The following is a 24,949-nucleotide window of genomic DNA, read 5'->3' as shown; positions in this document are numbered from 1 at the left end:
ATTCCGTGCAGTCGAGCGAGAAAACGGTTGACATAATTTGATAGCCATCCGCCAGTTTTCCCAGGTATCGAATCCACTCAGGTGGAACAACCTACAACGGCAATTCAATAGACAGGTGAATCTGAAATACATGCGAAAGCAATTCAAATACGTAAACAATCTGTTAATCAAGCAAAATCAGCGGAACCCCAAACCCAGGCGAGGATTCGCGACTACACAGAAAATTAAAAGCTAATGATATATATTTTCTAAGATATTAAACAATATATACAACTAAAATTTAATAATCTTTTTTTTTTTAATATACTGAGTATCTCTTGAGTTGTTATTTATATAGAATAAAGGCAAAGATATCCCTTTAATTTGGTGCAAAGCATATAACTTAAAAACACATTAAGTCCCAATAAACACCTTATTGTATAAAAAAAATCTGGTCTAAAATATTATTCAAATGTCTAAAGCTAAGAATGGATGATGGCACTATCAAAGAGACTATATATTTCGTTCTGTGTACTTTAAAAGGGAGACAAACGATGCTGCACACAAAGGTGGAATGACACATAAGCGAAAATGGAATGAAATCAGCGACAATCGTACTACAGCCCGGGCACAAATTAATTAGTAAAACTCTGTAAAAAAAAAAAAAACAAAGGCGCAACAAGTGGGTCTGGAGCTCGGATTGGCTTGGGGTCGTCTCTGGGTGCGTCCGGGAGCTCGAGTCTAATGCCAGTCAGTCGGTGGTAATGCTAGCAAAGAGACACATCTCGGGCTGTACGGAAACCCAAACATTCCAATATCGAAATCTATATTATGGAGATCGTATAAGTGACGACAGCGGATTTTATGACTCCAAACTTCTCTAATTCGCAAGTGCCGCCAATGCGAGTATCTTAAATAATTGCTGGCAATATCTGTTCCTTTTACGATACGATACAACTGGACATTTCGTTTTGTCATAAAGATAAAACTCGGTTAGCAATTGCCGTGGGCCCCCACTTCTGTGGCAGCTCATCGACTGCGAAAACAAGAAATCTAATAAAATCCCCGCCCGATTTCAACCCGAAGGTGTCATAACACACTTGTTTATCGAGCAGCTGCCTGCCCCCCGATATCGAAGAGTCACCGTGCCGATACGTTCGATAATTTCCCCCGCAAAATTCCCAGAGACCGTTATATATCTTAGGGGGACCAAAGCGAAACAAGCCCCAATTGTACCTCGTAGGTGGAGGTCCACGGTTGTGGACGAACTTTAGGACAAAAAGCCCGGGCCGGTCCGGTAGTGATCCTAAAGTCGGTAATCCTTAAAGTGCAAATCCTGTTCCGAAAACATAACATTCAAAACCTGTGATAATCGTGTACCAGTTGTAAAAAAAAATCCTGCCAAAATGAGTGTACGTATAAAGGAAAAACCAATTATAACAAGAAAATCAATTGAAAGTTGTAAATTATATAGTAACAATGGATTTTTTAACTTATGCCTAGTAATTATATAAACAGTTTGTGATGAATGGTATAAAGTGTTGTCCCTTAAGGATTATTTCTCAAAACAAACCACACAAGGAACATTTTCATTAGGGGAATCCCCTTTACGATTGTCCTGCTGCAAATAAATAAAAAACATTATCAATAAGTGAAGAATGTACAACTCCTTAAAGTTTATTTTAAGACCAATCTAATCGAAACAATTTAAAAAATGTGCCTGCAATCAAGGAATTTAAATAAACGATTATAAAATTTAGATTTGTCCAGAGTGAAGTGTTCATAAAAAAGATGAAAATCCAGATCAACGACTCGGGTCAATGTACAATGCATTATCATGGAAACTCAGCAAAATTACATAGTTAAATATAGCCCCACAATTATTATAGATAAGAAATCGATTAAGAATCCTACTTGGAATTACATACTTCAAAGAAGCCGCCTAATGGCGAAAATTGCGAATTTCTTAGGTTGTCCGAGCGATAAAAGGTGCTGTTACTTATTTATTAGGGCGTTATCGTTTTATGACCGCAACTTCAGCGGGTTTATGGTCCTCAATAATCTCACGTTGACCACACGCCCGTGAATCATGAAGTTAACACGCGACGAGGCACGATTTCAATGTCGGCCATTGTTTAGACAAAATGGAAAAAATCAAAAAGAAATTAAGGAAACCGTGCCTAGAAAAACGCTTATCGATTAAGCACATGCACAGGTATTGTAAAACAATAAATCCCCCAAGTTCTCGGTCGATTCTGATAGGTATGATACATATATGCCGGCTCAGTAACCAAACTCAATTCACTCGGCATGGACGTTGTGAACTTTCCGGATTGTTCCAGGCTACCCCAAGCTAGTTCCCCGAAAACGTGAGATATCAGCTTTTGGTCAGGTAATTTGGATTCGTCCAGATATGCAGTAGGAGATTAGATATTGATTGAACATAAAGTCATACTATAAGTATTGACTTGACTAATCCGGTTTGTTCCCAAAACGGAAAGGAAGTACCTATAGCTTAAGGAGAGGAAATCAAGAAAAGTTCAAAGACTCATCAAACTAATGTTTCTCCCCTTAGTTCAACTCCAAATACCACATTGATGTGGACTTTGAGGTGCCCAAGAAGCTGCAATGGTACTATGCACCCGCCTTCTTTGGCTTCTGGCTGGTGCTCTACCTCTCGCTGGTCAACACCCAGATGAATCACATGCCACAGCCACTGCTGCGCAGCGATGAGGCCAGTCATCCGGGTTCCTTCATCGCCCAGCGGGCCGAGGATACGCTCATTGAGCTGACCCGGATTGGTCCACGCGTGGTGGGCAGCTTGGCCAATGAGGAAACCACCGTGGAGTTCCTGCGCGCCGAGGTGGCCAAGGTGGAGGCAGAGATGAGTGAACGCCTGGAGATCGAGGTGGATGTCCAGCAGGCCAGTGGCGCCTACATGCACTGGGAGATGGTCAATATGTACCAGGGCATACAGAATGTGGTGGTGAAGCTGTCCGAGCGGAATACCACCAACGAGAATTACCTGCTGATCAACAGTCACTACGATTCGGTGCCCGGAAGTCCAGGAGCCGGCGATGATGGTTCCATGGTGGTAACCATGCTCGAGGTGATGCGAGTGATAGCCAAGTCTGATGAACCATTGGCCCATCCCATCGTTTTTCTATTCAACGGAGCCGAGGAGAACCCCCTGCAGGCCTCGCATGCCTTCATCACCCAACACAAGTGGGCCAAGAACTGCAAGTGAGTATTACTTGGAATTAATTTAGGAGGCTAATACTTTAAGATTTGCATCAAAATAGAGCTCTTATCAACCTGGATTCGGCTGGCAGCGGGGGTAGGGAGATATTGTTCCAATCTGGACCCAATCATCCTTGGCTGATGAATTACTACCGGAATGTGCCTCATCCCTTTGCCAATACCTTGGCCGAGGAACTCTTCCAAGCTGGCTACATCCCCTCCGATACGGATTTCCGAATCTTCCGGGATTATGGTGGAGTTCCCGGCCTGGACATGGCCTACATCTTCAATGGCTATGTGTATCACACAAAATATGATAGGATCAATGCCTTTCCGCGTGCCTCCTTCCAGCACACAGGCGACAATGTCCTATCCTTGGCAAGGGCTCTGGCCAATGCTCCGGAGGTGGATGACACAGCCGTAAGTTTCTTACAACTTGAACTAGAGTTGGGTTTAATGTAAGATATATTTCCCTTACAGGCTCACTCCGAGGGACACAATGTATTCTATGACTTCCTGGGCTGGTTCATGATATTCTATACGCAGACCACGAGCATCGTTGTAAACGTGGTGGTGGCCCTGATAGCTCTCGTGGGTATCGGCATTTCAATTTACTTTATGTGCCTGCGATCGGGATGCAGCTGGAAGGGAGTCCTGCTCCGCTTTTCCATAACCATAGCCATACAGTTTACGTCCTTGATCCTGGCCATGGGCCTGGCACTCTTGGTCGCTGTCTTCATGGATGGTGTGAATCGTTCGATGTCCTGGTTCACCTCTTCGTGGACCATCTTTGGCCTGTATGTGGCACCGATAATATTTGGAATGAGCATTCTGCCGGCCCTGTATCTGGAGAAGACGAAGAGGGATCCCCTGGGCCTGGGCTTTCGCATTCAGTTGTTTATGCACTCGCATTGTGTTTGCCTGATCCTGATAATGCTTATCCTGACTGGAATGAGTATTCGATCGGCTTATTTGATAATGCTTTGTGTGCTGTTCGATATTGTGGCTTTGATTGTGAACCTGGTGACCAAGTGGCATCGCAAGGGTAAGTGGTCAGAGAATCTTCATCTTGTTGGGTTATTAATTGAATTTTTCTATTACAGCTTATTTGTTTGCCATTGCTGTGACCGTCTGCCAAATTTTGCCCTTTGTCTACTTCACATATCTGTGCACAACGGCCTTGGCCACCCTAATGCCAATGCAGGGACGTTCGGGATCTTCAATGAATCCGGATTTGGTCATTGCAGTACTTGTCTGGATGTTCTCGCTTATGTTTGCTGGCTTTATTGTAAGTTTGGTTTTTAATGTCGTTTGAAATGAGCCTGAAAGTATGCTGAAACATTAAATTGAATACTCTTGCTTAACTTTAAAATAATGAAATATTAATTATTTAATTAATATTGTATTTTACAGGTTCCACTTATCATGTTTTTCCGCAAGACCAGAACAATAGTCCTTTGCTTCCTGGGCATAACCCTTCTCTTCATCATTATTGCTGTTACAAATGCGGGTTTCCCTTACAAGGAGAAGACCTCGCCACAGCGCTATTCATTGATTGTAAGTTTTACTCCATGAAATAATACAAATTTAAATAATTAAATTAACTTTAACACAGCATGCCCATCGTCGGCTGCATAATGCCGATGGAAGCACTCGTATTGATGAGTCCGGCCTTTACGTTTATCCCCAGGACAGACGTTTTGAAATAGCAAGAGGTAAGCACTAAAACTACGATTCCTATAGAAAGTTGTTCTAATCCTTTAAACTCTTTAAGATGAAATCAATGCCATAGGACTGGCTCATCCGGTGAGCGACTTTTGCGATGAGGAAATGTTCTGCGGGATGCCGCTCTACAACCATCGCTGGAACAAGGCCCGGAAGTACAGCCTGTGGATTGAGACATCAGAGCCGCCAGAGATACCCACCGATTATCCCACCTTGGTCCTGCAGGACGTCAGTGAATTAGAGAGTGCCACACAGCGGCGCTTTAACTTTACTTTGACAGGACCCTCGCACATGGGAATCTTCATTAATGTGAAGAACGATGCCTGGATATTGGATTGGTCCTTCAATGACACTCTAGTGCGAGAGCATGCGGAACCGCCGTTTATGGTATACTTCTCCTACGGACTGGACGACAGTCCTCTGGAGTTCACCATCGATGTGGAGGTAAGTAATTACCAGAATTATTACAAGATATTATGATAATAATATAACAACATAAACTGTTTACAGAAGACGACCTCAACGTTCGATACATCCACTTTGGAGATTGGTATCGGTGGTCACTGGGTGACCCAGGACATAACTGCCATCGATAAGCTAAGCACCTACATTGGACGATTCCCCTCATACGCCTACATCCAGGGTTGGGTGGGCACCTACGAGACCTGGTATTTCTAGGACTCCGCCGCAAATGATATTGATTCTGATTTACTAATTGTAGTCATTAGGCGTTAACGATTAACTGTATAGAATCTGAAAGAAATTACGTATTTTAATAAACTACATTACGAATACTATAATTATAATCGAAACCTATGAGTTTGTTCTTTCTGAATCGTACTTGAATCGCATGACGCAATTAATTGGACATACTAATGGGTAACTAGGTTCTATCAGCAAACAAAATATGCCGGATATGTCAACAAAAGAAGAGAATTCTTTAGGGACTATTCCATACATGCATTAGTTAAGTGGAAACTCATATTCATTGCGGGTTTAGAAACTACTGAATCTTGGACAATTTAGTTCTCAGCTCTCTGTGAATAAGTAAACCCATTAATCCATTGGAAAACTCTGCCCCAGATCTAATATGCTCAGGTTCAATATGTTGAGGCTAAAAGAGATAGCATCTCAATTAAAGTGCTTTCCCGCAGAGAATATGTGGCAGGTCCTGAGATCCCGCTTCGATTCTTGTAAAAATAAGGTTAGTGGACCTTGTTTTCGAATTGGAATCCTGAATAATATTATTGAAATATATTTAGTGATATATCGTTGTATTGCAAACTGGCTGAATGTAACTATATTTGACCGAAAAAGATTAATTCAGATTATAGAAAACATCTCCATTCCTTGTACATAAATATATACAAATTAAACAAGTGCTTAATTTTAATTTCCGTTCCAATTCTTTAACTAAAATTATAACAACATGGAAGGGTATCCAAATTGTACCAAGAAATTCTAATGTACTTTCTCCATTTGAATTACCTATATCTTTGAATGCACATAATATCCATAAAAATCGTTTACAATTTAATTGTACACAGATAAATATATTTAACGATTATGAAAGAACAATTTTCGATTCAACAGTTCTTAGGTTGTGGTGGGTCTAGTATGTTATATCTCCTGGCGCATGAAGTCAATAACTTTAACAATCGAGATACCAGTACATTTACCCATTATTTCACACTATCCAAATATCCAAATCATCATCATCTCTCAGGAATCGAAGGTGGCGATATCATTGCCTAATAAAAACTTTATATTACTTAAAAAGAAGTCGACAAGCCTGAAAGGCGCGGTGCCAAAGGGAAGAAGCTGTTTGAGATAAAGTAATATGATTGTTATCACTAGCTATGATTATTATGGCAAATATATATCGCAAAATTTATCGTCGAGGGCAGATCAGAGGGTTTATTCCTAGGGAAAGTATTCAAAATCTTGATTAACGTTTAACTTGTGTGTATCTGTACTGATCTAAATGCATACATTACAAAACTTGAACTAAAGATATATTTATTATTGGTTTATATCCTACTTAAATTTTTTGACATCTTAATATTTGCAAATTTGTTCAAATACTTAATTTTGCTATCTATAAAATATATAAAATATACATCTCCCTTAGCTACCCTCGCTTCAACGGATACTTTATCGACTTGCACCCGACGTCGCACACTTATGTATCTTTGATTCCACTCAAACGTGCCAATTGTTCATATAATAAATCCATTATAATTTTTATTACCTTTAAATGGTATCCAAGGCGGTACCTATTCGAAATTTTGGCTATTTAAGAACTTGCCATTTGGCGAAGCACATCAGTCCGATTCTTTTTGAAGCAGTAAGCTGAACTGCTGAAACAAAATCGTGAAATGGGAGACATGGACAAACTAGTAAAGACACACAGGGATTGGTATCCTTTCTAAGTATATTAAATATTATTTATTATCCTCTAGATCTCCGATGAGCCCATCGAAGCTGGCATCGGATCGGCATCCTCGAAAAATGCCAAAAAGCAGGAGCAGAACATAAGGGGACCCTGGTACTTGGCCAGCGGTTTCCTACTTTTCTGGGCCCTGCTCTTCTTTGCTGTTGTGCAACCGCTCTTCTATCGTCTGCCCACGGGATTGACCATCGAGGATGCCGGCAAGGGAGTCTTCATCGCGGAACGAGCACAGAACAATCTTTACAATTTGGTCCAAATTGGAACCAAAGTCGTTGGCAGCGATGGCAATGAGAACAAGACGGTCGAATACATTTGGAGCCTTGTCATGGAGATCAAGGAGAATGCCCTCGAGGACTACTTCGATGTTGAAGTGGATCATCAGGTGGGCTCGGGAGAGTACATTCACTGGACCATGGTCAACAAGTACCAGGGTGTGCAGAACATTGTCGTAAAGCTCACTCCGAAGAACACCACCAGCGAGAAATATGTCCTGGTCAACAGTCACTTTGATTCCAAGCCGACGAGTCCTTCTGCCGGTGATGATGGCGAAATGGTTGTGACTCTCTTGGAGGTCCTGCGTGTAATGTCAACCACCAAGCAGACTTTTAAGCACCCCATCGTCTTTTTGTTCAACGGAGCTGAGGAGAATCCCCTGGAGGCTTCCCATTTATTTATCACCCAACATCCGTATGCCAAGAAATGCGCGTAAGTTTTATAATTAATTATTAATAATTACTATTTATATCACTCTAAAATCTCGTGAATTTGCAGTGTGCTTCTTAATTGCGATTCCGCTGGCGGTGGTGGTCGCGAGATTGTCTTCCAGAGTGGACCCAACCAGGCCTGGCTTATGAATCAGGTAAATAACTAACCAAACTTCACCATTATCCCAGCTAAATATAAGATATTTTACAGATCTATAAAACCTATGCCAAACATCCATTTGCAAACTCCATGGCTGAGGAAATCTTTCAAACGGGCATCCTGCCGTCTGACACTGATTTCGGTATCTTTACTAAATACGGAAGTATTGTTGGTAGGTATAAGAACATAAAAATTTACCCACTAGAAATTTAAGTTTGTGTATTCTCTCAGGCCTTGACATTGCCCAGCTAATCAATGGCTACTTCTATCACACCAAATACGATCGCTTCGAGAACATTCCCCGAGGATCCATCCAGAACACGGGTGAAAACCTGCTGAGTCTAGTGCGTGCCTTGTCCAATTCCACTCAGGTGGAAAATACAGCGGTAAGTACATTATTATTTATAATTTGATTATTATATTAAAATATATTTGAAATATTAAGGCCTATACCTCCGGACACGCCGTATTCTTTGACGTCCTGGGCCTGTACTTTGTCAGCTACACTGAAAGCATTGGTGTCACTCTTAACTATTCCGTGGCCGCCGTGACCCTTATCCTGATCTTTGTCTCCGTTTGGCGCACTGCCAGCATTTCGAATGTATCCCTGGGAAACGTACTGTGCTGGTTCATCCTGATCCTTATCGTTCAGATCATAGCCTTTGTGCTGGGTCTGGGCCTCCCAGTGGTCGTTGCCTATCTGTTTGATATGTATGGACTCTCCCTCACCTACTTTAGCACTCCGGCATTGATGATCGGTCTGTATATATGCCCGAGTCTCCTGGGTCTTAGCCTGCCTTCCTACATCTACCTCAGGCTGAGAAAGAACGTGAGTTGCAAGTCTACAGTATCAGAAATTAGTTTACTTCAACGAGATTTCTTTATTTGGACAGAGCAAGGTGGCTTTTGCCCAACAGCTCCAGCTGGTTCTCCATGGACACGCCGCTGTGCTGGCTATTCTGGCCATTGGAATCACCGTATACGGTCTGCGAAGTGCCTACGTGATCACTTGGACTCTGGTGTTCTATGCCCTTCCCCTGGCTATTAACCTGCTGACCACTCTGCACGATCGCGGCTTCTCCTGGACAGGTGTGCTCAAGATTACCCAGGTCGTTCCTTTCGCATATAACAGCTATTTGATCTACACCTTCCTGGTGACCCTTGTACCCATGATGGGACGTTTTGGCAGGTGAGGTGGCACAACTTTTCTTAAGGCTATCAATATTATAATTGATACAACTTCTGGTTTTCAGATCTACAAACCCCGACCTTATTATCTCAGCTTTAAACGGCTTGGGAACTATCCTGGCAATGGGCTTCTTGGTGAGAAGAAAGGGAATGTTTGCCTCAAGGTCTTAGTTTGTCTAATAATTGCCATTGTTTAGATTCCCCTGGTTAACATGTTCCGCCGCCCCACAATGATCCTGTTCACTCTATTGGCCATTAGTGGTATAACCATTTATGTGGCATCCTCCACCCAACTGGGTTTCCCATACCGACCGAAGACCAACGTGGAGCGTGTCCCATATCTGGTTCGTATAGGAAACTATCTCGACAAGATAGGTGCTAATTTTCATTCTTTCACACTTTAGCATGTCCGACGAACCTTTCACGAATTCGACGGCACAGTCAGCAAGGACGACTCTGGCTACCTGTTCAACTTCCAGGATCGTCGCGGACCCAATCCTCTAAAGAACACCAGGGTTAACCTGACAGGCTTGGTCAGCGTGGCTGACGACTGTGACAAGTACATTATGTGCGGACTTCCCTTCTATGACCACCGCTGGGTTAAGAGTCGCCTCCTGGCCATGTGGCTGCCGCGAGCCGAGCCAATCGTTACGCCTTCGGTTCCCAAGTTGGTGCTCGTGAGCAAAACCCTCCTGGAGGATAACCACACAATGCATTTCGAGTTCAGTGCCGAGGCTACGAATCACGCCAGTATCTTCTTTCAACCGTATCCGGATGTGGCCATAAAGAACTGGTCCCTGCCGGCCGCCTATCTTGGCCAGAACAAGGTTAACCACATCTACTTCACCTATGGCAAGGACGATTCAGCACTGACCTTCTGGTTTGATCTCTACGTGAGTGCCCCTCCCCTATGGAACTACAGAGAGTATTTAATTGATTAATTAATTAATTCTTTATATTCGAACAGAAAGCAGATGCTGACTTTGGGGTACCTTCGATCATCGTGGGATTCGCCAACCACTTCATTGGCGATTCCGGCGATGCTTTAAGTCAGGTGTTTACCAAGTCGATGCCCTCCTATGCAGCCACCATTGACTGGCCAGCCTCGTATCAACAGTTTCTGTTCTAAATTTCAGCTTGACTTTTGTCTTTCCAGTCATGAAGGCCTAATAAAGCGATTCTTATCTCAAAAAGCAATAGAACCAACAATTGTGTTATTAAATTATAAAGCAGTTGCTATACAAGTCTATCATAAAAGTGTTTGGAATAAATTGGGAATGAGCAAAGATTTATTTGTTTATAAATGCTGACTTTTTAGAACAGTTAAATTAAAATTATACAAAAATAATTTCTATTTATTTGCAGACTTTCGGCCTTAATAAAAAGTTCCTCAAATTTAATTTAGTTTCACTGCAGCGGAAACTCTTCTGCCCATGGGTTATTTATTTTTTTTTTTTGCAATTTAACCTATTACTTCTATACATATTTAAATAAGCTAACTAAAGAGACCGGCATTAGATTTACGGTGCAAATATGTTACAACGATCTTTTGTGGTGTTAATTATTCTAAGTATTGTGGCAGCCTGCACCCATCTTGGATAACTCCATCGTCCTCAAACCAATGTTGAGCATGTGCCTCCGGTTATTTATTCAACTTCCAGGACCTTCATGTAGCTGCTCCCTTGGAGGGCACCAATGTCAACCTGACTGGATTGGTGGGCACTGCTTCTCAGTGCGAGGAGCATCGCAGAAATGATATACTTTACTTAAAACGATCAAAATTGACTTACTCGACTAAAGTCTTTTACAGGCCTAAAAACAAAATAATACTAATTTCATAAATATAAACAAACTCTTCACTAAAACGCTTAGAAACATGTGTCGGTTAAATTAGTCTCCTAAAATGGGTAACAATATATGAAGTTGTACTTTGATTTCTAATTAGAGATTAAAGTGTGATTTCTTTATTGGCACAAGCTCACCTGTTTAATGACACGAAATCAAATCTAACGCTTCAAATATCTTAATTTTTTATCGTATCTAAGTTTGAACTATCGGACACATATTATTATTGCATTATTACTAGATATGAAATCAGCTTTTTTGATTTTTCATGAGATATAAAAGGGTGTTTTAAGGCAATACTCCCCATTTAGTCACATTTTAGACGCATTGGCGTGGTGAACGGAACTATGAGTGATACCGAAAATCTCGTAAGACTATTTGAAAACGTTTTGTAACATTCAGTTTGGTGATTTTTCTTGAGTTACAGGATAAACCTCTTTTGGAAAGATCGACGCGAAGGAAAGACAGAAAAGGACTTTACCAAAAACCCAGAGTGAGGTGTTTATGGGGCAGCGGATTCATACTGTTTTGGATCCTTCTTTTCCTAGCCGTGGTGGTGCCCCTATTCCATCGCGTTCCAAGTCCCAAGACTCTCGAGGATGCATCCAAGGGTGTCTTCATTGCCGAACGGGCAATGGACAATCTATACAATCTGGCCAAAATCGGGCCCAAAGTAGTTGGAAGCGACAACAACGAGAACAAGACTGTCAATTTTCTGCTTGGCGAAATAGCTCTGATTCAGGAAAAGGTCCTTGATGAATATTTCGACATTGAAGTCGATTTACAGCAGGTCTCAGGCTCCTACATTCACTGGACCATGGTCAATCAGTACCAGGGAGTGCAGAACATAGTCATAAAGCTCAGTCCGAAGAACAGCACCAGCAAGACTTACCTCCTGGTCAACAGCCACTTTGATTCCAAGCCGACGAGTCCCTCTGCCGGCGATGCAGGCCAAATGGTGGTCATAATCCTGGAGGTATTGCGAATAATGTCCACCACTAGGCAAACATTTACGCATCCCATCATCTTTCTGCTGAATGGAGCCGAGGAGAACCCACTTCAGGCTTCGCATGGATTCATCACCCAACACAAGTGGGCTCCATTCTGCAAGTGAGTAGCTTCCTTAACTGGTAAGGATTACCAATAATTACCTGTTAATTACCTGTTTTAAGAGTCTTCCTGAATCTGGAGGGAGGTGCTGGAGGTGGTCGTGAGTTGCTCTTCCAGACAGGACCCAACCATCCCTGGCTGGTAGAAGTAAGTTTACGTTAAAGCCATTTAAGATGTTGTGTTCATCCGAGATTCACTTACTCAGTACTACAAGATGCATGCAAAGCACCCCTTTGCTACCACAGTGGGTGAAGAGATCTTTCAGACGGGTTCCATGCCCTCCGATACGGACTTTGGCATTCTGATTAAATATGGAAATCTGATTGGTAAATTGATATAAGGCTATAGAAATGTTCAATTTGGCATTATTGAGTTATTTTGTAGGTCTGGACATGGCACAGAGCATCAATGGTTATACGTATCACACAAAGTACGATACCTACAAGATTATTCCCTCCGATTCTGTTCAAAGTATGGGTGAAAATGTGCTTAGTTTGGTTCGAGCATTATCCAATGCCACCGAACTGCACAACACTGAGGTAAGTTCATTAATATTAATGCACTTATTTGGTAATTTTTTCTTATTTGAAACATTTCTAGGCCTTAGCCAAGGGACCTTCGGTATTCTTCGATGTTATGGGACTTTTCTTCGTTAGCTACTCAAACAGCAGCGGCATAATTCTTAATTATTCAGTTGCCATAGTTACCATTATCCTGATTATTACATCCCTGTGTCGCATGGCTGGTGTATCCCGATCGACAGTCCATAATATTTTGGGCAGATTCCTTCTGATTCTAGTAACTCAGAGCGTGGCCTTTGTGCTTGGCGTGACACTGCCCATATTAATGGCGAATTACTTTGATAAATTCGGCCTGAGCCTTACCTACTTCACCACCCGGGAGCTGTTGTTCGGCCTATATGTGTGCTCTAGCTTGCTTGGTTTGCTCCTGCCCTCCTATGTGTTTCTGAAACTGCCTCGGAATGTGAGTTAACTTTACATCTTTATAGCTCTTTAAATTCAGTAAGTTTCTTCCTGTAGCGAAAGATATCCTTTGGTCAACAACTTCAAATGATTCTTCATGCTCACGCCTTAGTCTTGGCTATCCTGGTAATAGGACTGACTCTATATGGTCTGCGAAGCACCTACGTGGTGACCTGGACTCTTATTTTTTACGTTCTTGCTCTGGCCGTTAACCTAATGACCTCTTTCCATGATCGTGATATATCCTGGACTGGGGCGGTGATAAGCTTCCAGGTCATCTCGTTTTTGTACAACAATTACCTGCTGTACACTCTTGTGAGGGCATTGATTGCTATGATGGGACGCTTTGGCAGGTGAGAGGAAAAGCATATAAACCACTAACTAGGTACTAAAGCTAAGTTATTGTAGATCCACCAACCCGGACTTGATCATGGCTGCCATGAATGCCTTGGGAACTGTTCTGGCCACGGGATTCTTGGTAACTAAAGCCTCCGTTTTTACATTTCAATTAATGTGAATCGAGAAATTTCTTAGGTTCCCCTTGTGAATATATTCCGACGACCTGGTGTCATGGTAATCACCCTTTCGGCAGTCATTGGTCTTAGCATTTGGACAGCCACCTGTACCCACCTTGGATTCCCCTATCGTCCGCAGACCAATGTTGAGCGAGTGCCTTACCTGGTATGTAATGATATAGAACTACTTTAAAGACGCAGTCTTATTCTTCGATTTTCAGCATGTTCGTCGAACCTTCTATGAGTACGATGGCACAGTGAGCAAGGACGACTCCGGCTATTTGTTCAACTTCCAGGACCGTCGTGGACCTGCTCCCTTGGAGGGCACCAGCGTGAACCTGACTGGATTGGTGGGCATTGCTGCTCAGTGTGAGGAGCACATGATGTGCGAAGTACCCCTCTACGACCATCGATGGGTGAAGAATCGAATGAATGCCATGTGGCTGCCTCGTAAGGAACTTATCGATCCTCCACTTGTGCCCAAGGTGCAGCTTATTAGCAAAATCGTTTTGGCGGACAAGATAACCGTGAGGTTCAAGTTCACTATTAATGTGACGGATCACACGAGTCTGTTCATCCAACCCTTCGAGTATGTGAATATTACCAATTGGTCCTTTCCGCTCGCCTATATTGGACAACAAACTACATACCATGTGTATTTCTCGCACGGCAAGGACAGTACACCATTATCCTTTTTCATCGAACTCTCGGTAGGTTTCAACTGCATTTAAGACTGTCTTGGATTAATCTTAAACCTTCTGTCCCCAGAAATCCAATGGAGACTTCAATGTACCCCTGTTCCAGTTGGGTGTCTGTGGACACTTTATTGGCGACAAGGGCGATGAGCTGAGTCAGGAGTTCGCCAAGTCCTTTCCGGACTATGCCGTACTGATCGAGTGGCCAACTTCATATCAACGATTCATTTTCTAATCTAAATACTTGAGTTTAAAATCATATATTAATAAAATAAAGGTTTCAATAAATTCAGAACAGGAAAATATCAACTCAACTTTTTAATATTTTGGGATACTATTAATAGTAAAACGTTTGATTAAAATCTTTTAGCTAAAGATTAGTTACTTATACAGTTGGGCAGCTCAGGAATTTCGTCAACATTATTAATATTCAATTGAGATTTTAATCAGTATTATAATCACTCTTCATTTAATTATACATGTACTTCTTAGTTGACGTTTAAATGTATAAAAATAATCATTGATCAAATCTTTACACATTTAGGTATTTTTTTTTTTGCAATTAATTTTGTTTTATTGTTATGATCATGTTAATTATGCTATCACTCTAATTATGGTATCAATAAAGAACTTGAAAACTTATTAACCAACGCGTGTTTCATATTAAAGCGATCCCACTTTATCGAGCCATAAATTAACTCACGATAATTGCATTTGCCTAGTTCTTTCTATGCTCGTGTATTATGCATATACATATGTACTATATTTCAACCAAAGTTGGTAACAATGAGTGTATGTTGCGGTGGGCCATAGGCCATATAAAGCCTTATCACCGATGATTGTCTGGGGGAAATCGAAAGCGTTTCTTATCGACAAATTTAATGGTTATTACAATTGTAAAACGTGTGTGATCTGACCAGCCGCAAGCAGTTCGATAAGTCCTGGGGAACCAACCCTAGATTAACAAATACTTTATTATTATTATTAACTATTATTTAAATAATATTTACCTTTTAGTAAATATGATTTATAATATTTTATATGGAATGTAACTTCTTTTGCTTATACCAAAACTAATATGTCACTGTTTTTAAGCAATCTTGTCTTGATTTATTTCCTGCTAATAGACTTATACATTCTACTAAAGCTACCCTCGCAATAAGTACTTCTTGAAAAGGGCATAAAGGGAGAAAGAGAGATTTGTGCCATAAAAAACATACAACTCGATGATAATTTAAAAATTTTTCCACTATTTCTAGGGATATAAAAACGATGAAATAATGATTTCCATTGCAGTCTTGATTTGCCAGTAAGACAGTCAACTCAACTTTAGAGGCAAATCTGAACAAAATGGGTGACAAGGATCAACTTGTAAGGATAATTGATCAATTCGAGCTCCATTCGAAAGCTGAGAGATACTTTTCTAAATTTCCCCAAACAGATATCAGATGAGCCCGTGGAAGAGGGTGTCGCCCGATCCCTGCCCAAGAAAAGTGGCAAGAAGCAAAAAGGATACTCTCAGGTACCCTGGTACTTTGCCAGTGGCATTGTCCTTTTCTGGGCATTGCTCTTCCTGGCGGTAGTGAAGCCCCTATTCTATCGCCTTCCACAACCCCTGACCGTCGAGGATGCCACCTCCAAGGGTGTCTTCATCGCAGAACGTGCCCAAGCCAATCTCTATGACTTTGAGGCCATCGGCACCAAGGTGGTCGGAAGCGAAGGAAATGAGATCAAGACCGTTCAGTTTCTGCTTAAGGAATTGAATCTGATTAAGGCAAACATGCAGGAGGATCTCTTCGACATGGAAATCGATCTGCAGTATGCCTACGGTGCCTATGTCAAGTGGAATCTGGTCAATATGTACCAGGGTATCCAGAACATTGTGGTCAAGCTCACGCCCAAGGGGAGCACCAGCGAGAACTACATTCTGGTGAACAGTCACTTCGATTCCCAGCCCACCAGCCCCTCCACCGGCGATGATGGTCACATGGTCGTCTCTATCCTGGAGGTGCTTCGGGTACTCTCCTCTACACGGCAGACCTTTGAGCACACCATTATCTTCCTGATCAACGGATCCGAGGAGAACTCACTGCAGGCCTCGCACGGCTTTATTGCCCACCACAAGTGGGCCAAGAATTGCAAGTAAGTTGAATTTGTTTCAGGTAAAGTCCAAGGAGCAAGGCTAATGAATCTAATCCTTTCCAGGGTCGTAATCAATCTAGATGCAGCTGGCAGTGGTGGTCGAGAACTTATGTTCCAATCGGGACCCAACCACCCATGGCTCGTACAAGTAAGTAATTCCTTGATATCCTTCTAGAGGAGGAGAAAACTAACTGATGGATATCATTCAGGTTTACAAGAAGGGTGCAGCGCACTACTTCTCCACCACCATGGCCGAGGAAATTTTCCAAACTGGTCTTGTGCCCTCATACACGGATTTCGATATTTTTGAGGAGTATGGAAATACGATTGGTAAACTAACATTGGTTATTAGTCAGTTCCTCCTTTTAATATTGTTATCTTTGTAGGTCTGGATATTGGTCAGTGTATCAATGGCTTTGTCTATCATACCAAATACGATCGCATTGATGTGATTCCCCGGGCTGCTCTCCAGAATACAGGCGACAACCTCCTCGGCCTGGTTCGCACCCTGTCCAATGCCACCGAGATGCGTGATCCCACCGTAGGTTTCACCAAGTCAAAGATATTTAAGAACTACCAAAATGTTAATTTCTTAATATGCAGGGCAATGCCGGCGGTAACGTTGTCTTCTTTGATGTCCTGGGACTGTACTTCGTCAGCTATTCGGCCAAAAATGGAGTTAAGCTGAACTATGCCGTGGCTGGACTCACCATTATCCTGGTCTATGTCTCTCTCTTGCGCATTGCGTCCAAATCGAACGTGTCCTCCGGCCAGGTCCTGGGGTGGTTCATCCTGGTCCTGGTCCTCCAACTGGTGGCCTTCGTCCTTGGTCTGGTTCTGCCGCTTGCTGTGGCCTATGGACTGGACATGTATGGCTTCTCGCTCAGCTACTTCTCTACTCCGTCGCTCATGGTGGGTCTCTTCGTGTGTCCAAGTCTCCTGGGATTGACTCTGCCCAGCTACATTTATCTGAAGCTTCAGAATAACGTAAGAATTTTTTGAATATGTTTAAGGTCTATAGACTAACAAGTTATCAATTTAACAGGAAAAGGTTCCTTTCGCTCAACAAGTTCAATTGGCTCTCCACGGACACGCCGTTGTCCTGGCTGCCCTGGGCATTGGCTTGACTGTCTATGGTCTGAGGACGACCTACCTCATCACATGGACCCTGGTCTTTTACATTATTCCCCTGGCCTTCAATCTGCTAACCACTCTGCATGATCGAGGCTTCTCGTGGACAGGCATCCTGAAGATCATCCAAGTGGCTCCCTTCCTGTACAATAGCTATCTCATCTACTGCTTTATTGTCATTCTAACGCCAATGATGGGTCGCTTTGGAGTGTAAGTTCTGAGTTTCGATCAGTTAAGGATGTTTGTTAATAATTTACTCCTTGATCGTTTTCAGCGACACCAATCCCGACTTGATTATTGGTTTCTTGTGTGCCCTGGGCACCATCTTATCCATGGGATTCCTGGTAAGTTCTCCCGATTCTGCTATAAATATTTCCCTAACTATGAATGTTTCTTTACAGATTTTATTGGTCAACACTACCCGTAAATCCGGCTTCATCCTGCTGGGTCTGTTGGCCGTGACAGCTGCCACAGTGTATGTGGCCAGTTCCACCAATATAGGATTCCCCTACCGTCCCAAGACCAATGTCCAGAGAGTTCCCTACTTGGTAAGTCATACCATTTAGTTTAATCTTCTCACTCTCTTAATATTCTTAAAATTACAGCAAGTGCGTCGCGTATTCTACGAGTACGATGGAACCGTCAGCAAGGATGAGTCCGGTTACCTATTCAACTTCCAGGATCGCCGAGGATATGCTCCCCTGGTGGCATCCGGTGTCGATCTCACTGGAATGGTGAACATGACCTCCGACTGTGACAATTACATGATGTGCGGAATGCCCCTATACGATCACCGCTGGGTGGAGGCCATGGACACCCTTATGTGGCTGCCGCGGAAGACCCCCGTATGGACGCCAGCGGAACCCATTTTGGAGTTACTGGGCAAGAACCTGGTGGAGAATGGCAAGGCCATTCGCTTCGTGTTCAACCTGACCTGCACAGATCACACCAGCATTTTCATCCAACCCAAGACGGATGTGACCATCAGCAACTGGTCGTTTTTGGAGCACTACACGACCACCTACAAGCCTCCGTATCACATCTATTTCTCGTTCGGCATCGATGATACTCCGCTGTACTTCTCCCTCGATATAGAGGTAAGAAAGACAATTGAAAATTATTTATGTACTTGTTCCATAGTCTTATTTTATTATATTCCTTTCAGAAACCCGATCTCGATTACGATGTGCCTCTCTTCGATATCGGCATCTCGGCCCAGTACATGCATGTAGATGGCGATAAGGAAGCTATTGATTTTGCCAATACTTTCCCTGCCTATGCCGCGACTATTCAGTGGCCAGCTATATATAAAAAATATGAATTTTAAACTGTTTTTATAAAACAAAAAAACTGAATAAAAAAATGTGCAAACCCTTAAAGTATGTGACTTTAAAGTTAGCTGGTGGGAAGTGAGAGTTAAAGGATTCTTTACTGACTTGTCCTTCTTATCAACTATCTAAAGACAATTCCTTGATTAAAAATATATCTCAATAATCAAGTCATTTATATATATTCTTGAGGTTACACATAAGGCTATAGCTGGGGATTTTCCAAGCCGATCAAATACACATATTCTGGACTTTCTTCACATGAAGCGGTCTGATTATAAAGATAATTAATATGCACCTTAAAATTTAACCATAATTTTCAAATAATCGCTTAATTGTTCTAAAATTGATAAGAGAAAGCAATAGCACTTTGGCAAGTCGAAATTTGTATTCCCTTCCATACAGACTTAGTTGAATTTTAGTATTTTTAAAAGGTGCTTATAAAATAATAAAACAACAAGATATAAAACTAACTATTCTAGTCGAAACTTGCAATTTAATATTAATTTATACCTAGAAAAGGTATACAAATAGGCAACACCTTCCTTTTTTTTATTTCCTGCTCATATAGATTTCTGGTATCAATTATGCTAATATCATTCTGATAAAAAATTAGCTTCATCAGTACACCTTGTGTTATATTGTCCGCCATAAAAGTGTGTTTAACAGCCACTTGAATCCCAATTATATGGACTCAGGTCTAGCGCTATATCATCGATAACAATCATTCAGTTGTGGTGGGTCTGGAATAATAAAGATCGCTTATCGCCCAAGAGGAGTGTTAAATCAAACTGTTTGAGCCATAACGATTACTGTCAAGTGTAATAACCCTTTTATAACCCTTTAAGACGATCGTTTAGTTTAATTAATTGAATTGAATTGGATTTAGATTCAAGGAATATAGATTATATATATATAATTATTTTTAACTATATAGGAAGTTTATATAAATTATTTAATCCCTTTTATGATTGTGTAGTAAAGGTACCGATTATTATTTTGTTTAGAAGCTTAGAAAAATCTAGAAAGCACTTTAATTTGCTAATAAATTTGATAACTTTTCGAACCCTCGCGCTTATTGATTGATATCATAAAAGTGAATTCACCTTTACATGATTGATATCATAAAAGTGAATTCACCTTTACATGGAAAGGAATTTCCAATAGTTTCGAAATATGAAGATTATACTGATTTCCTTCGATTCCATTATAAATCCAAGAACTGTTAAAAAATCCTATGTAATTTTCCCATTATTATTATTATTAAATAAACTAAGGATGTAGCTTATTAGTTAGCTATAAAAACTATAACTTTTATAGTCTAAGAGATCTATAGCCTAGACTCTAAAGGGTCAAATATGTATATAATACTATCCAGTGGCCAAAGATTCTTCTCATGAATATTACATCTATGTATTTTATACTTACACTTTGTGCTCAAATATATAATTTAAATTAACCATGTTCTCTTTAATCGAGAGCCATTTCGTCTCGCTTCATTATCGATTAAGATAGACGGCAAGTGAATAGCAACAACATACATATATTTTATATAGTAGAATGTTGCGGTGGGTCTGAAATCATAAAGATTCATAAAGATAAACGGGCTATTAAATCAAGCACGATTAGGCTTAAGTATAATAATCCCTAGGTTGCCGCGTGAGTGGTAATATTAGTTTTGCGAATTATTAAGGTCGTTAAGCCCTAAGTTGTAAATGTGATATTTGCTAGACCAAGATTTTTATTACTACTCCATGTCCTACCCAAGCAGAAGTTCATAAAGATATGCCAAAATAAATATTTTATAAGGAATGTGTAAAGAGATTTACTTCAGCAAGTAAACATTTATATTATTTACAAAATGAATAATGAAATATATCCCTACAAGACGGAAGTAAATGCCTTTCTGAAAGCCTTTGGATGTCAGTTACAATGTTAAAAATTCTAACATAACTTCTAAAATCCCAGAACTTTACAAAAAAAGTTAATTCCAATAATGAGGAGAGATTCTCCTAATAATGGTACTAATTCAGCTATAGCCCCCCTCGCTTTTATTAACCATAAAATGGGTAATACAAAGTAATCTAAATTGGAGAAGTGTGTACGATAATCAGGAGCTAATTGATTTTCAAAGGTTATTTAGTTATGATCCGACGATTTTTTGAATATAAAAGCAGTAGCAGTTGGTTTCCCACCATCAGTCCCGTTCTGGAGAAGACATTGTTCCCAGTTCCTGCGGCAGAACAACAGAATGGCTGACAAGGATCTCTTAGTAAGGAAAACTTTAAACCTCTACCAGACATAATTTAAAATCTAAATATAATTTCTTTGTTAGTTATCCGCCGATTCCATTGAGTCGGCTACCGTGAAGAAGAATGCGGGAAGCAAGGCACAAATCCCCAGGATCCCTTGGTTCGTAAGCGGTGGCTTCATCCTCGTATGGGTATCCCTGTTCCTGGGTATTGTGGTGCCACTTTTCTATCGCCTGCCCTCGGCCAACACTCTGGATGATGTGGGCAAAGGAGTCTTCATTGCGGAACGGGCCCAGGCCAATCTCTATGAATTTGACAAAATCGGTGTTAAGTTGGTCGGCAGTGATGCCAATGAGAACCAGACGGCTCAGTTCCTCTTGCGGGAACTGAAGTTGATCCAACAGAATGTGCGCGAAGAATACTTTGAGATGGAAATCGATGTTCAAGTTGTTTCGGGATCTTATGTCAAGGGCGGTGCCCTCTACATCTACCAGGCTGTCCAGAACATAGCCGTGAAGATCAAGTCTAAGCGCAGCACCAGCAATGACTGTCTCCTGGTGAACACCCACTTTGACTCCAAGCCCACAAGTCCCTCAGCCGGCGATGCTGGCCACATGGTGGTTACCTGCCTGGAGGTGATTCGAGTGATAACGTCCAGCACCGATTACCTAGAGCATCCCGTCATCTTCCTCTTCAACGGAGCCGAGGAGAACTCATTGCAGGCCTCCCATGGATGGATCACCCAACACCCTTGGGCACCATCCTGCAAGTAAGTTTTCTGGAATTTCGCCTCTTTTAAGTTTAGAAAATAATGTTAACTAAATCTTAATTTAGAGTCGTTATCAATTTGGATGCTGCTGGCAGTGGAAGTAAGGAAATTCTATTCCAGACTGGACCCGGTGCCTCCTGGCTTGTGAAAGTAAGTGACTTTGTTAGAATGTCTATACGGGAATGTTTCTTATTCTTTTAAAATATTTTAGTACTATCAAAAACATGCTAAACACCCGTTTGCCACCACCATGGCTGAGGAAATCTTCCAAACTGGTATCGTGCCCTCTGACACGGATTTCCGCATTTTTGTGGGCTATAGAAATCTAGTTGGTAAGCAAATTCTTACATTATAGTGAATATTTTCCAGGATTCAACTCATATTCTTTTATTATTATAGGTCTGGATCTGGGTCAGTGCATTAATGGCTATGTCTACCACACAAAGTACGATCGTTATGACATTATTCCTCGGGATTCTATCCAAAACACTGGAGACAATGTCTTGGGTCTAGTTCGAGGTCTGGCTAATGCCCCCGAATTGTCAGAGACAGTCGTAAGTTATACCCACTTTGGGTTTCGATCAAATGTTGATAATTCTGCATCCTTAGACCGAAGGAAAAGCCGTATTCTTTGATGTCCTGGGACTGTTCTTGGTCAACTACTCGGCGGAGACTGGCACAACCTTGAACTATGCTGTGGCTGCCGTTGCTATCGCCCTTGTCTACATATCCCTTTTGCGCATAGCAAGCACAGCTGAAGTCACCTCCGATCAGGTCCTGAGTTGGTTCGTCCTGATCCTTGCGGTTCAAGTGGTGGCCTTTGTCCTGGGCCTGGGTCTACCCATAGCAGTGGCTTACATGTTCGACAAGTATGGACTCACCATGACCTACTTTAGCACTCCAGTGCTATCGCTTGGCCTGTACGTATGCCCGAGTCTCTTGGGTCTGGCTCTGCCCAGCTATGTGTACCTCAAGAGGCAGGAAAATGTGAGTATTGGGAAATGTTTAGAGATCCAGAGGGGTAATATTGAATTACTTTAACCACAGACCCAGCTCACCTACGCCCAGCAGCTGCAAATGGTTCTCCATGGACACGCTGTTGTCCTGTCAGTCCTCGGCATTGCTCTAAATTACTACGGCCTGCGTACCACCTACATTATCACATGGACACTAATCTTCTACATCATCCCCTTGGCTCTCAATCTGCTGACCACCCTGCACGATCGCGGCTACACCTGGACTGGCGTGTTAAAGGTCATCCAGGTGGCTCCCTTCCTGTACAATAGCTATCTTTTCTACACATTCATTGTCATACTCACCCCGATGATGGGTCGCTTTGGACAGTAAGTTTGCGCATCATATTACTTTTAAAAGTTTTTAAATTCCCATTATCCCAATCTAGGAATACCAACCCTGACTTAATTATCTCTGCTCTGGCTGCCTTGGGTACCATTCTCTCCATGGGCTTTTTGGTATGCCTTGTTTACTTTCATCGTTGATTATTTACTAATTGGTTTGATTTCCCCTAGGTTCTGCTCATTCATATGTCTCGTCGATCTGGACTCATTCTTCTGGGCTTCTTGGCTGTGAGTGCCGCCACCATTTACGTTGCCAGCTCTACTCAGATTGGTTACCCCTATCGCGCCAAGACGAATGTGGAGAGAGTTTACTACTTGGTAAGGGAATACCCTGGAGTTCTTTGTAACATTGTATAGTTGACCTCTCCAACTTGCAGCACGTGCGCCGCATCTTCTACGAATACGATGGCACTGTGAGCAAGGACGAGTCTGGCTACCTGTTCAACCTGCAGGATCGTCGAGGAAGTGCTCCACTGATAGAGGCTGGCGTAGATCTCACCGGCATGGTCAGCATAGCGCCCGACTGTGAGAAGTATCTGTTCTGTGGAATGCCTATTCCCGATTCTCGCTATATGAACGCACGACTGAACGGAACTTGGCTGCCGCGAGTGGAGCCCGTGGAGACAATTCCGGGGAAACCAATGGAAGTACTGAGCAGAAAGCTGCTGGATGATGGCAAGACCCTGCAGTTGGTGATCAGGCTACACTTTACAACTCACTCCAGTCTATTCATTGAACCCTATGCGGATGTCACCATTAGCAAGTGGTCACTACTGGCGAGTTACCTGTCCTCACCTCCGCCTTATTTCGTCTTCTTCAGCCACGGCGTGGACGCATCGCCTTTGGATTTGACCATTGAGCTTCAGGTAAGGGAGTATGTTCACTTTATCATGGGTTATTTAGTTTAAGTGGTGTTCTCCATATTTTTTCGCAGAAATCTAATGCCGACTTCAATGTTCCGGTCCTTACACTGGCCATTGGCAGGAGTTCTATGCAAAGTAAGGGCGATGCCGTTGCTCAGGCGTTTGCCAAAACCTTCCCTGACTCGGCAGTGACAATTGAATGGCCAGCGGATCACCATCAATACATCTTGTAGGTCAACCTTACATCTAACTTACAAATGTGTGGGAGCACAGAACATTTGTATATACTATTTTGAATAAAATTTGCAAAATATATATATAAAGGCGTTTGTTTTAGAATCGCTGAGCTTATAATGGAAAGTACATGTTGCTAAAGCATATTGCGCAACATTTAAATAAAGCAAATGTTGCAAGGTACATGTTGAGCAACACCCAATGTTGCAGCCAAACAAACGTAGATATTTTCAGTTTCTTTAATTATCTCAAAAGTTTAAAGCTGTATTAAATGCA

The 24,949-nt window shown here is 41.9% G+C and overlaps 5 protein-coding genes across 7 annotated transcripts; all 5 read left to right on the top strand.

Moving 5' to 3' along the window:
- The first annotated feature begins 700 nt into the window (after nucleotides 1-700).
- On the top strand, nucleotides 701-5,756 carry LOC110176037 (endoplasmic reticulum metallopeptidase 1). 2 transcript variants are annotated; one of them, XM_020942259.2, is made up of 9 exons: nucleotides 701-1,391; nucleotides 2,555-3,222; nucleotides 3,282-3,639; nucleotides 3,700-4,264; nucleotides 4,323-4,507; nucleotides 4,633-4,776; nucleotides 4,835-4,934; nucleotides 4,994-5,388; nucleotides 5,458-5,756. In XM_020942259.2, the coding sequence occupies exons 1-9, from the start codon at nucleotides 1,386-1,388 to the stop codon at nucleotides 5,620-5,622; spliced, it is 2,586 nt and encodes an 861-aa protein (XP_020797918.2). In that variant the 5' UTR covers nucleotides 701-1,385; the 3' UTR covers nucleotides 5,623-5,756. The 2 variants fall into 2 exon arrangements, with proteins under 2 accessions (XP_020797918.2, XP_020797910.2); XM_020942251.2 differs by having other exon boundaries at nucleotides 717-1,391; nucleotides 5,455-5,756.
- Nucleotides 5,757-7,263: 1,507 nt separating this feature from the next.
- LOC110176319 (endoplasmic reticulum metallopeptidase 1-like) lies at nucleotides 7,264-10,650 on the top strand. Its single transcript, XM_020942641.2, has 11 exons — nucleotides 7,264-7,343; nucleotides 7,407-8,101; nucleotides 8,168-8,255; nucleotides 8,312-8,432; nucleotides 8,492-8,646; nucleotides 8,706-9,089; nucleotides 9,154-9,449; nucleotides 9,514-9,583; nucleotides 9,646-9,792; nucleotides 9,853-10,341; nucleotides 10,416-10,650. Exons 1-11 carry the CDS (start codon nucleotides 7,323-7,325, stop codon nucleotides 10,575-10,577), a joined length of 2,628 nt encoding a protein of 875 aa, XP_020798300.2. The 5' UTR covers nucleotides 7,264-7,322; the 3' UTR covers nucleotides 10,578-10,650.
- A 990-nt stretch (nucleotides 10,651-11,640) lies between these two features.
- On the top strand, nucleotides 11,641-14,831 carry LOC110181688 (endoplasmic reticulum metallopeptidase 1-like). The gene is made up of 11 exons (XM_020949534.2): nucleotides 11,641-11,661; nucleotides 11,721-12,403; nucleotides 12,466-12,550; nucleotides 12,609-12,729; nucleotides 12,788-12,942; nucleotides 13,004-13,387; nucleotides 13,444-13,739; nucleotides 13,795-13,864; nucleotides 13,921-14,067; nucleotides 14,123-14,611; nucleotides 14,670-14,831. The coding sequence occupies exons 1-11, from the start codon at nucleotides 11,641-11,643 to the stop codon at nucleotides 14,829-14,831; spliced, it is 2,613 nt and encodes an 870-aa protein (XP_020805193.2).
- A 1,087-nt stretch (nucleotides 14,832-15,918) lies between these two features.
- Nucleotides 15,919-19,196, top strand: LOC110180096 (endoplasmic reticulum metallopeptidase 1). Of its 2 annotated transcripts, none has more exons than XM_020947732.2 (11): nucleotides 15,919-15,967; nucleotides 16,038-16,738; nucleotides 16,802-16,886; nucleotides 16,948-17,068; nucleotides 17,125-17,279; nucleotides 17,342-17,725; nucleotides 17,790-18,079; nucleotides 18,144-18,213; nucleotides 18,271-18,417; nucleotides 18,475-18,966; nucleotides 19,035-19,196. In XM_020947732.2, exons 1-11 carry the CDS (start codon nucleotides 15,947-15,949, stop codon nucleotides 19,194-19,196), a joined length of 2,628 nt encoding a protein of 875 aa, XP_020803391.2. In that variant the 5' UTR covers nucleotides 15,919-15,946. The 2 variants fall into 2 exon arrangements, with proteins under 2 accessions (XP_020803391.2, XP_020803382.2); XM_020947723.2 differs by having other exon boundaries at nucleotides 17,784-18,079.
- A 2,252-nt stretch (nucleotides 19,197-21,448) lies between these two features.
- On the top strand, nucleotides 21,449-24,672 carry LOC110181698 (endoplasmic reticulum metallopeptidase 1-like). Its single transcript, XM_020949544.2, has 11 exons — nucleotides 21,449-21,469; nucleotides 21,533-22,218; nucleotides 22,284-22,368; nucleotides 22,430-22,550; nucleotides 22,618-22,769; nucleotides 22,828-23,205; nucleotides 23,266-23,561; nucleotides 23,621-23,690; nucleotides 23,748-23,894; nucleotides 23,954-24,442; nucleotides 24,511-24,672. Exons 1-11 carry the CDS (start codon nucleotides 21,449-21,451, stop codon nucleotides 24,670-24,672), a joined length of 2,607 nt encoding a protein of 868 aa, XP_020805203.2.
- Nucleotides 24,673-24,949: the final 277 nt, after the last annotated feature.

This window comes from Drosophila serrata, unplaced genomic scaffold (genome assembly GCF_035046125.1).
Source record: "Drosophila serrata isolate PLE 108 unplaced genomic scaffold, ASM3504612v1 contig_184, whole genome shotgun sequence".
In the NCBI taxonomy this organism is placed as follows: domain Eukaryota; kingdom Metazoa; phylum Arthropoda; class Insecta; order Diptera; family Drosophilidae; genus Drosophila; species Drosophila serrata.
The sequence above is the reverse complement of the archived record's forward strand: the minus strand, read 5'-3'. Positions and strand labels throughout refer to the sequence as shown.